Source organism: Pinus tabuliformis, chromosome J (assembly GCF_031772625.1).
Source record: "Pinus tabuliformis cultivar Carrire ecotype Pingquan chromosome J, CPIR1, whole genome shotgun sequence".
Taxonomy (NCBI): domain Eukaryota; kingdom Viridiplantae; phylum Streptophyta; class Pinopsida; order Pinales; family Pinaceae; genus Pinus; species Pinus tabuliformis.
This window is the reverse complement of record NC_142295.1, coordinates 1,471,509,081-1,471,521,371: the sequence shown is the minus strand read 5'-3', so window position 1 is coordinate 1,471,521,371 and position 12,291 is coordinate 1,471,509,081. Positions and strand designations below refer to the sequence as shown.

The following is a 12,291-nucleotide window of genomic DNA, read 5'->3' as shown; positions in this document are numbered from 1 at the left end:
AATAAATATATGTATGTGGAAAATACTGAAAGCAAGATAAGATTCATTTGTATTGATTGAGAAAATGGGAAAGTGTCGGACAATGGGTCCGCTCTGTTTTATTTACCGAATAAAGTAGCGGTGACGGTTGTGCGTCGTCCGGCAAGATAAGATTCATTCGTATTGACGGAAAAAATGGGAAACAGTCGCACAATGGGTCCGCTTTGTAAGTAGCGGTGACGATTGTGCGTAGTCCCGACTGTTAGCTTTTTGCTGTATATATATACGGCTGTTAGCTTTTTGATATATATATATATATATATATTTTTTTTTTTCTGGATTTTTTTTAAATTTGTTTGTCTTTTAATTTTGTATGTTTACTAATAAGAATTTGTGTTCATGTGTTTATGGATTGATTTTGAATTTTCTATTATTTTGTCATATTTAGATATATAAATATAAATATATATATATTGAAAAATATGTATAGTCGAACCTAATGCCAAACCTCATTCGAACCTGATCGAAAAATTCGAATTCGAATCGAACTTAATCATTGTCGAACTCGAACTAGAACTCGAACCGTGTGACATTGGCGATATTTTGTCGGCGATATATCGGCTCGCCGAAAATATCGCGATATTTCCGAATATCGTCGATATCTCAGCGATATTATCAACACTGATTTTTTTAATTTATATATAAAACCTGTCCTTCATGTCCCATGTCCTCATGTCATGTGACTTAGATGCCAGGTGTGCAGTCGCTTGGACAGCAAGACAAGCAGTCTGCTAGATGGGCAGCAAGGGAGATAGTGATCAAAAGGAGCTGATCATGTGATGAAAGAAGTCTATAGCAGTCAAGGACATGAGCTACAGCAAGGTACATCAAGGACAATGAGGAAAGAAAGGGCTGAAGGCAAAGGACTGCTACAACAAGTCAAGTTAGTTTGTCTTTGTTTTCGTGGGCAGATGAGGGCCTGAAGGATTAAGCCTCAGCCCTAGTGTTTCGGTCAAAGATTTGATGGTGTATACTAGCATTGCATCAAGGTTTCTAAAGGGCCATGATCCCTAGTACAGGAGCCCTAGTGTTTTCTTATTGATGGACTAATAAGGAATGTGATTTGGGCCAAAATCTTGTGTACTGTTGTTGATCTGTTTGTTGTTATATTTTGCTGTGCAAAGTTGTTCAATGTTGAGTGCTGCTAGTGTGTCTATGTGTTAGTCTAGTCATAGACCAGACCTAGGGTGCAAGGGAATTTCAATAGAAAAATAGGACAAAACCTAACATATGAACAAATGCAAGTGCTAATCAACTAGCAATTGAAAACGTAGGAATTAAAGTGATTGGATAGCACTCAAGAGAATCTAAATGGGCTATAAATGCAATCAAAGGCCAATATTCAAAGTTACCTTAGATTGGATACAGACAATAGATTGTTGAAGTACTTGTGCATGAAGAAGATGATTATAAAGACTATGGAAGCATGTTAATCTACAAATTCTATGACCCATTTAAACTGAAGGAATTTCACTTTCAACCATTCATGCTAGTTGTATGTTGTTGTTATAATTCCATAATTCAGCTTGCTATCTATAACAGCGCAATCATTTCATAAACCCTAGATGAACTATGTAGGGTAGCATAATTTGGCAATGCATTGGAAAATGAGAGCTTGGTTAAGTGTTTATATGTCATCCAAAGTAAATTCTTCACTGATCATGTTAATCTTTCGACTAGTTAGCAAGCAGAAAGCCTTGCATCCCAATGATACACGCTATATGATCCAAAATGGATCCTAAAACCTCTAAGTCTAAGTCTTTAATAATATCGGAAACAAAGTATCGAAGAAAAACACTAAGAATGGCGGAAAACAAAACTAATCGGAGGTCTAACTGCCGCTACACAGGAGCCGTTGAATCAGACCGATCAACGATCCAGATCAAATTGGCGAATCGCATCAAAGAGTTTGGTGATATCACATCGGCAGAGTGTATCAGAGGCAACCTTATGGGAAATGCGACTGCGACCCAGCGACACAACGTGGACCGTTGATCGAGCGTGCAGATCAACGGCCGAGATTACAATATCGCATCGCAGATTTCCAAAGGGAGGACTTACCGCAGGCCCAGAGACTCAGCGATATGCGATTGCGACTTATCGCATCGCAACAATGCAAAGGGGTGATGTCGATAGGCCGCAAGTAATGCGATTGCGATTGCGATGGGCCGATGGTGCCAATTGGCGATTAGCAGAGGAATGGGATCGGAACCAAGTACAAAAGGCCGTTGACATGCAATATGTGATTGCGATCAGGGCGTCCTGAAAGGGCTTATAGATGCGGCTGTATAAAATTTGAAGTCTGATAATAAGCATTTTCCTATGTATTTCTGTGTATTGCCGCTGTGGACCAAATACAAAGGGATTATGACTGTAGCGTTGCGACTTGCGATAGCGATCAAGCACGAACCCGATAGGATTATAGGTCGGATTCAATATCATTTGAAGTCCGGCTTGGCGGAAATTGTCACTATTTTTAGAGTATTTCCTGTGTATTTCTTTGTGTAAACAGAGAAGCGATTCTTTGGGATTTTCACCCGCGCTGGTCCTTTTCGTTTGAAAACAGGTGGCCACCATACCTTAGAGCGTTTTGCAATGATTGTTTAACGCTCAACAAGGATTTGAACAGATAGCGGCTAGGAGCCAGAGAGCCCGAAAATGAATGCAAACCGACAGCGCCGATAGGCTTAAAAGCCATTCAATGGTAGCACAGAAAGCAAGGCAATGGAAGACAGTCACAAAAAGACAGTCAGATTGAGGTAGATTGAATAGAGGAACAGGACAGAGGGAGAGTCTGTGCACTCTTTTAGACTCGAGGTTTTCAAGCAGATCCCTCTTTGATGTCACTGTTGGTTGAGACTCTGTTTTGAGCTCACTCTTGTAATAATCTATTCTTAAAAACTTAATATAGAGGTCGACACTGAAAGCTAGACCAGGAGACGTAGCCATGAAGTCTGGTGAACTCCTTGATTATTTGTTGTGTTGATGTGAGTGTCTGTTATGTTTTTTAACTACTCATTGTCTATATTATTCGCAATCTTTTCGATCCATTGCACTAAGTAATATAGGCATTCCTGCACGAGTCTGTAATACCTTAATATTGATTTAAGATATCATTTCCAGATCATTATAGATACTTCCTACAGCAAATCCGTGGCTGCATTAATCATGTGTATTGAATGGATGTCATGCATATATTCTTTAAAGTCAAATGTGTGTATCTTGGGGTCTCTACGTCCATGGCTTTTCCATGGACTCTTTAATTTATGTGTGTGTGAGTAGACTGCACACATACTAACCTCCTTTACTACAAGTTGCCTTCATCTTATGTTATCCATGTTCAAAAGCCAGTACTTAACATCTGTACTAAGAGTAAACATTCCATGAGAATTCTAAAATCATTGAAAATATCTGTACCAATCAAAACAAATGATAACAGATGGCCAAGGTAAAACACGTGTAAACCATATTTTGACATTCTACTGTATTATATCTTCCCCTTTAGGATATTTCAATTGAAATTCTTAGATCTTATAATTATTTGATATTACACTCTACAGTATTCCTGGCAAAAGAAGTTACAGAATATATGTTTCAAGATCTCTAAATTTACTGAAAATTAATTTCACTTTACTGGTCAAAAAATATAAAAAAACAGCTGACCAAACTCAAATATAAGACAACCATCATTTCTCATACATAGTGCTCTCTAGAAAAATACTCCTTCCCATTTTCTGTGCCCTGAAAAGTGGATGTGCACATAAAAGATGAGACAAGATTTATTGAAAATACTTTTATTTTCGCTTCTTCTAGAATATCAAGCATGCACATTACTGGCTTCTTGAAGGTGTAGATTCTCACCTAGGCTGAAGTAATTCCAAAATCCTCCACGAAAGGTATGATATCCTTCCTGTAGAAAGAAAAACCACCAACAGCATATTCAATAACAAATTATTGATTTGTATTTTAGTGAAAAGTTTGCTTTCGATGCATAAGGCCAACAAGATTCTATATAATCCATCTTAATATCTGTGGTAAATTTGTTTTCAACCTTCAAAATATCGGGAGAGAAAATAACAGAGAGAGAGCTTCAGGACTTCAGTGAGATAAATCAAATTACAATAAATTTATTTGAGAATCAAATAGTATGGTTGCATACAACTATTAACTAGCATAAGGAGAAATAGGTGAAAGGGACTGGTGACTCAAATCAGTAATAATAGCCAACCAAAAAACGAGGCTGCAGAAGACCACACTAAAATTAGATGCAATGACAAAAAATGAGAATAGAAGCAGCTGAAGACAAAACAAAGATCTTTAACTGTGTGAAACCGGTCAAATATGAAATACACAGAAGCTAACTGGAAGCCATCAAAAGTATATTAAATACCTATTAGATTACATATATGCATTTTTATCTCAAATCCATAAATTCATAATTCATAGCTATTCTGCAGATGATCTGCAGGCATGCTAAGTAATATTTTACTACTTGGATAAACATAATGGGCATCAGTATGGATTTGAACTAGTATATGAGAATATGAATCAGGTTTGAACAGAGCACACTAGAGAAAGTTCAACCACCTCATTCAGTACATCCGATTGAGAAAGGCGTTTGAAAGCATGAAGAGAATGTGGCAGTTCTAAAGGTGCTACCGGATCGAGTGGACCTTCTTCTGGAATTCGCATCCTCATGCGTATATGCCAACTGCCAAGACAGTTACAATTAGTAATAGTGTTTAAGAAAAAGAACATCCACACCCAAGAAAAAAAAAATCAAAAATGAAAAACTGTTGAAAAAAGCTATTTCAGAATCTTCCTAATCGCACCTAATAAGGCCTGTATAGTCAGAAATATTTACTACATTGACATTATTTTATTTTATAAATATTAAAAAGCTAAGTATATTACATTAAAAATAGGATTCATCTTCTTGAATAAATATTCAGCTTGTATGCAAGTATAACATTATAATAAATAGACTTTGCAGAAACTCATAAGCTAAGACCTACAGTAGTCCAAGACTCCAAGTATCAAGATTAAAAATATAAATAGCATTGAACCACACTACATGCTAAGGGATTTGTTCATCATTTGCCTTGACCTAGTGAGTACCTTGGAAGTATTTCTTCCCACGATTATTCATAAAACCCTAGGTCTAGCGCAAGTCTTTCTTAGGTCTTTCAAAGAGTGGAAAGAGCCCTTTAGAAGAGTTAAATCATCACATAGAGCTTCTTTGAGAGGTTATGCCCCATCTCCTAGACTCTTGACCTTAGGCATACCTATTATCATCATCATATTCAAAACCCTAGGTCTTGATCTCTGAAAGCCTTTCTTGGAGTGCATGTTAACTTCATCATTTTTCTTTACCTAATGAGTAACTTATAAGTATTTCTTCCCACGATTATTCATAAAACCCTAGGTCTAGCGCAAGTATTTCTTAGGTCTTTCAAAGAGAGAGAAGAGCCCTTTAGAAGAGTTAAATCATCACATAGAGCTTCTTTGAGAGGTCCTACCCCATCTCCTAGACTCTTGACCTTGGCATACCTATTATCATCATCATATTAAAAACCCTAGGTCTTGATCTCTCAAAGCCTTTCTTGACATGCGTGTTAACTTCCTTAAAGCATTGAGCCATTGTTGTGTCTCTCCTTGAATGGACTTTGTGGAATCAATTCACACCTAAATCATTGACCAACTCATTCTAAGTGATTCCCTTCTCACGAGACTCCTCCCGTCTGTAAATTTTAGGTATGTTCTATGCTTAGTGCAATTTATTTAAATTTTCACATATCTTTCCAAATTAGCAATCACATCAACATTAGAGTAAACTGCAAATAGAACATAAATATAAATCGCAGAAGACAAGCCAAGACAAGAGGACACAAGATGTGGCACTAGCCAGGGACAAACCCCAATGTGGGGAAACCCTTGATCAATTCTTCTTATATGTTCTTCAATAGTTCAGCACAGAGAGAGAGAGAGAGATAGTACATTTACAACAAAAGTCAACACTTTGACTTATCTAGATAAGAGCATAGATCATCTCTAAGAAGATGATACATGAGATCAGTTGAAGACAAGCTGCTTCAACTGATTCTCCATCGTGCTGCATCTCGTCATCATGTTGCACCCATTCATTGAGTTGCTCTTGTCACAGAAATGCAACCAGTCATGGTTGTACCCATACATGCTTCTATACACACTGCCTCCACTATGCAACAGTTGTACCTATACACGCTACTGTACATACTATCATCACTATGTTGCAATCATTACATGTTGTTGTGCATATTGTCCACTAACTGTCATGCTGCATATAACTGCTGCATCTAGATGTGTAGCTCCTCAGTCTTCATTCTTCAACTGGTTCTCCAAGATGATTACACCACCACTCTGCTCCTTACTTAGCTGACTGATCCTCAATGCAATACTTCTAACCTTTGACAATGGCATTGTCCATCTCTTATTACAAGAGCATTATACATCCCTTAGAACAAGTCTAAGGCAGCCTTTCTGGAGGACTATTCCATCCTTTACGATCTCTCAAACAACTCCCTCTATCCTCAGCCTTCTAGCAAGATACACAACCTCCTCTTCCGCCCTTCAGTCTTCCTTTATCACACAAACACCTACAGCAAACACATTGTCCATTCTTGTACCTTTAAGACACTTTCTCAATGTTCGACCAAGGTTCCAGGACGAGGGGGCGAGGGAGCAAGGAGGCGCGGCAGCAGCCGATGCAAAAGCTCCCCACCATTTTCTAGGAAACGTGGGGGAGCGTCAGGGTCTTAAAAACTTATAAATATAAAATATAATTTATTAATTGAGTCCACTATGACAATTGGGTTTGAATTGAAAAGCTACAAAGCATGATCATTTATATGAATATCATTATCTAAATTTCTAATATCATATAGATTTAAATTCTAATTTATAATCATACATCATAAACTAAACAATCTATTGCAAAATTCACCAAACCAAACCAAACCACTTAAACTAAACAATGTATTACAAAATTCAATCCCAATTTTACCCATAACAATCAAATCGAATGTTTTCTTTTAGACCTGCAAGAACAACTTTATAAAGCACAGTGTGAAATTAAGGATGAGCCGCTTAGCAATACAATTTTTCTCACAAGCCATGGCAATCTTCCCTTGAAATCCTTAGCTTCTTACGGGATTAAAGGCCATGCGGTCTGAGCGGGCGTTGCTTCAAACTTTCAAGAATAGCGGCTGCTTAATAGCATAATTATATTCATTTCAAATCTCGAGAGATCTTGACAATTCTGCTAAACCAGACACATATATTAAGTCAGCGACAGAAATCATTGTATCTATAAAGTCATCAAAAATACAAATATAATGCTGAGAAGGGAGCGTCTTCAGTCAACCACTTTATTCCAACGTGTATATAAATTCTATATGAAAATTTCGTACACCATTTCGTCAAACGAATATGCACATCGTGGAGTTTATGTATATATATTTGGAGTGATCAAAATATGGTGTTTTCTAGCAATATAGGAATGCGAGTGATGTTATTTAAAGAATATGAGGGCGGTGCGTGTACTTATACCTTGGAGACTCTGGTATCTAGAAATATTAACAATTATATTACTTATTAGTGACGGGGTTGAGTCATTTCTTCATCCTGCAACAAAACGTGCTCTACATATGTGAGATCAGGATACGACTTGATGTTGGAACCTTACACCCTGTCATATTATCAACCTCCAAAATGTTAGCAGTGGAAGATGTAGAAGGGAAATGACCCCCCTCGTCCCCCTTGTCGAAAATGCCAACTTAGGAAAGGGAAACGACCCCCTAGCACGTCCCCCTGAGTTTCCTCATTTTTGGGAGCATGGGGAAACGTCCCCTACTCATCCCCAAGTCCCCGGAGCACGAGGGAGCGAGGAAGCTAGACCCCTAGGGGGGGGGGAGTCCTCGTGGAACACTGCACTTTCTTGTTGTGTTCTAAGGCTACCTGTGCTGCGTCTTAGGGTCCTTACATGGTTGAGTATTAGGGATCCATTGATAGTGGCTTTAGGCTTCTTTGATTACAAATATAGAGCTTCTTAGGACAGTGGATTTAGGGCCTCTCTAGGGACAGTGAATTAGGGCTACCTATTTGTTGTGTATTGGAGCTTTCTTGACAGCAAGTAGGACCATCCTTGACAATGTTCTAGTCTCCTTTATGACTGCGGATTAGGGATTCCCTTAGTTATGTTTAGGAGCTCTCTTTACAGTGGATTAGGGCCTAAGATTAAGGCACCTTTGACCTACAGCTAGGGCACTTTTAGGACAGCACATTAGGGCTTCTCCTTCAGTTGTGCATAGGCCTCCTTTACTGTGGCTAGATCTCCCTGTTTGGACAGTGGCTAGGCTTCCTCCTTGAGCTACGAATATGTCTCCCTCTTGACAACATATAGGGGTTTCTTTGAGCTACATATAGGTCTCTTCTAACCTGCAAATGGATCTCCTCATAAGACTGTGGCTAGGGCCCTTTAGTTGACTGCATCTAGGGATCTCTAAGAAGACCCTTTCCACTACGTCCTCTTTGAGAGAGGACAACCCAAACAAGTGGAGAGGAGAGATCAAGAGAGATGAGAGTGTGTTCTCAAATGATTCAAGGCACCTTTATTTCTACTAAAACGTTGAGCATAAGTGGTGTATATTTGGTTGTTGGCCAACCTTGACGAATTGCCCATAACACAAATAAATTCATATCTCCATGAATACTTATTGGAATCAGATGATCTTTAGATCAATCCTACACCTCTCGATGAGAGGGATCCAAGAAAAATATTAGCTACGATTAATAAGATGACCCACATGGAGTTTGGCCCTAGTTGCCAATTTTAACAGTGAGTCAATGTCCCATTGTCGTCACTTGGCCTAGTAGTTATCCCATAGGGGCCCTGCTAGATTGTGTGGCAACAAGGCCAACTGTTAATTTCTAACCCTAGCAAATTTCTTGTTGTAAATTACTTAGTACTATATATCTACTAAATAAAAAGCACATCAACGATTTTAAAACGTAAATAAAATATAACAACAAAAGAAAATTAAAACACCAATCTCATACACATGCACACATAATTTATGTTCTTCAAAATCTGTTGTTTCAATAATTAATATCTACAGCATACCATGGCTGCCTTCCAAGGATAATGGCCCTTTGAGGAAAAATACAAATACAACAAGACCCTGGAATTAACCTAGCTTATCAAACCCTTTATCTGTCTTTCGATCTGTTTGTTGGATCCTTCCCTTGCACTCTTCCTCGAACCCTGCACACTTGGATTTAATTCCTTCTCCACCCAATCACTGAGATCTCACTATCTCATTGTATCTTGCACTCAAACATCTATCTTCTCCCTTGGCCTAGCCTTCCTTTATAAGTATGAGTCACTGACCGAATCAACAACCTTAATCTCCAGAGTTATTGGCGATTGAGATTAGATCTCAACATCACTTGAGATCAATGGCTGAGATCCATCTAATTCATTAACGCAAATAATCTTTGCATTTCATAAGAATAACTCACTTTATCTTACAAAAAGTCAATTTCTATAATAATTAAAGCAATTAAAGGTCAATTAGGCAACTTTCACGCGTCTAGACACTTAGACCTATGTAGAAGTACCTTTTTGATCCTACAAATATCGACATCCACCTGGACTTGACCCACAAGTACTTGCAGATCAAACCCTCCAACTAAAAGTACCAGTGGGTCATTGACTTGGTCAGCAAGTTTGACTTGTAAATCTGCAAAGAATTTGCCCCCCTTGGTTTTATTTTTGTATAATACAGTAATTTTAAGACTTTTTGTATAATGTCACTACACTCAAAACATGTTATCATTCATACAAAAACCTTCACGTAGATCAACAAGGGCAGGAAGAGTGCTTAAGACACATTTTCCTCAATCAATAGATAGTTACCACAGTAAAGTTGGAATAAAACGCAACGAGGAAAAAGAGTAAAGAAATCAACTCAACTTGGGAAAAACTTGCCCAGTATAAAAATATAAAAGAAAAAACAAATTTTGAGACAAAAGTATTCCTAGGATGTATAGGGACATGAGCATATTTTCTTAGGCTTTATACAGAGACATTGGAGTCTTTTGTTGAATCAACAAGTCAAACTCATTGACCAAATTCAACTCACAAGTTGTCATGTTTTGGCCAACAACAAAAGAGTTGTATAAAGAGTTTCTAATATGAATGCAATAATTTATATCATGCATTTCATCTTTTGAACATTTACTATTTCACACCTTATTTTCAATGTCTTGATATTTCACTAACAAATTGTATAGAGCTATGAATAAAACTATCAAAACACAAAAAAATTATTTAATACCTAAGTCACATTACACGGAAGACACAAGGCACAAAGGACACAGAATTACAATGTCCAACACAAGACATGTGAACCTCAGAAACAAGACAAGGAGGGTGCACTATATATATATATGCAAAAATGAAATATAGGCATAAAGATCCATTTTTTTTGAAAGTGGAACATTTACAAAACACTTGGAATCCCTTCAAATCTCAATTTTACCCTTCACGGTTTCACCTACACAATGAGAGACCATAAGAGCTCTTTCTATAACACTAAAAGTGAGAAAGTAGCAATGAAAGAATGTTTTTTTAGTGTCGAAAAGGTAGCACATGCCTAGGGCATGTGTCTTGCTTTAGGACACATGTCCTAGCGTGCCTGATGTCTGACACATAAGATACAAACGTGGCACCCCTAGGGGCCTATTTCCACAAAATCTAGCAGGCCTTGGATAGGGAAACCCTACAAGACAACAACTGGACAAAGTGCTAACAATGAGGTAGAGGCCCAATGTCACCTCAACCAAAACCCCTTGCTCTTTACAAACCTTCACGAATGGGAGAAGTCCCAGTAGGAAGGAGATCACTTAAAATAGAGATGCGATGTATAAGGCACAAAGTGATCAAGCTGGAGCTCATTCAAAAGAGAGGCTCAATAATGGTACAATGCTTCAAACAAGCAAAACGCTCTCAAAGAAAAGCTCAAGTCCTAGGGCATTTAGCATTTACCCACTTCAGAAGAAAATGGGCTATGATGGAGAGATTAAAGATTTCCTCCACTAGGAACATTCACTACATGTTGTAGAATGAAATAACAATGCAATACTCAACTAAATAGCACTTTAAAATTAATTTTCAACAATTAGGGCACAAATAAGCATAACCAAGAAGCAACAATTCCATACATTAGGCAATTTCAAGATAAAAAATCTTCAACAATAAGCACTTTAAAACAACATGTAGTATATCCATCCATTATCCAAGGAAGTAGCTCCAAAGACAATCAAAAATAGCTTCCAACTTTCGAAAACATCCAAAAGAAACAAGTGTGAGTTCTTCTCAAGAAGTTGAATTCCAAGTGTAATGATGAGGAGAGACTAAATGAGGTCTCACATATTTATACATGTCCAATCAAGTCTAATTTTAGCCTAAATCCCCTCTTAGTTGTCAAATGGAGGGAAAAAACTAATTTTGTTACAAGCCAACTACATAGCCAATGTGAAATCATAAAAGTTAACCCACAAGAGAGCCAAAATGCTGACACCATCATTCCACGAGCCTCATGGAGGCATGTGTTGAGCTCCCTTGGTGCCAAATTGAGTCAAGAAGGCTCCAAAAATCATCCTCTAGGGCTTGCCCCCTAGATATCTACGCAAATCATCATGTGGACCCCAGTTTTGTGTTTGGGGCACAAAATGGGTCTCATGGCTCTCCTGGTGATAGAATAGCTTGAATCTGCTCTGTTAGCACTTGAGATTTCACCTCAGGCTGAGAAAGGCAAATCTCAAAGCTACATCAAACCATTCAGCCTCGTAGCTAGCCCTACGGGGCAGGAGAAGGCTCTCTCAGGTCAATCTCGGCAAATCTTCAATGAGATGAGATGACCAATCAAAGGTAACACTGATATTAGGCTAGTAAACTGATTAAAAGGTTGATTTAGGGGTTTTTTGGGTTTTTGGTGGCAAATTGAGGAGCTGCAATTTAGGGTGCGGGGATTTGACACAGTTTCTGCAGGGGGGTCTTTGGGGCAAGGTAGGAGCTTGTGTAGATGTCTTTAGCTGAAGTGGATGATCAGGAGGAGAGATAAGAAGGCTAAAGAGAACAAACAATGGATTTGAATTCTCTTTAGACAGTAGAAAACATAGAAATTAAACAAATTTGAAAGCAGAGCATGG

The 12,291-nt window shown here is 38.1% G+C and overlaps 1 protein-coding gene across 3 annotated transcripts in view; it reads right to left on the bottom strand.

Moving 5' to 3' along the window:
• LOC149232929 (diacylglycerol kinase 1-like) overlaps positions 1-12,291 on the bottom strand; it is a 289,276-nt gene that overhangs the window by 135,179 nt on the left and 141,806 nt on the right. For all 3 annotated transcript variants that reach the window (XM_089379555.1, XM_089379556.1, XM_089379554.1), the window contains exons 6-7: positions 4,627-4,750; positions 3,901-3,949 (exon numbers count right to left, since the gene is read on the bottom strand). In XM_089379555.1, coding sequence (XP_089235681.1) covers positions 3,901-3,949; positions 4,627-4,750 — 173 coding nt within the window. The remainder of the gene's footprint in view (positions 1-3,900; positions 3,950-4,626; positions 4,751-12,291) is intronic.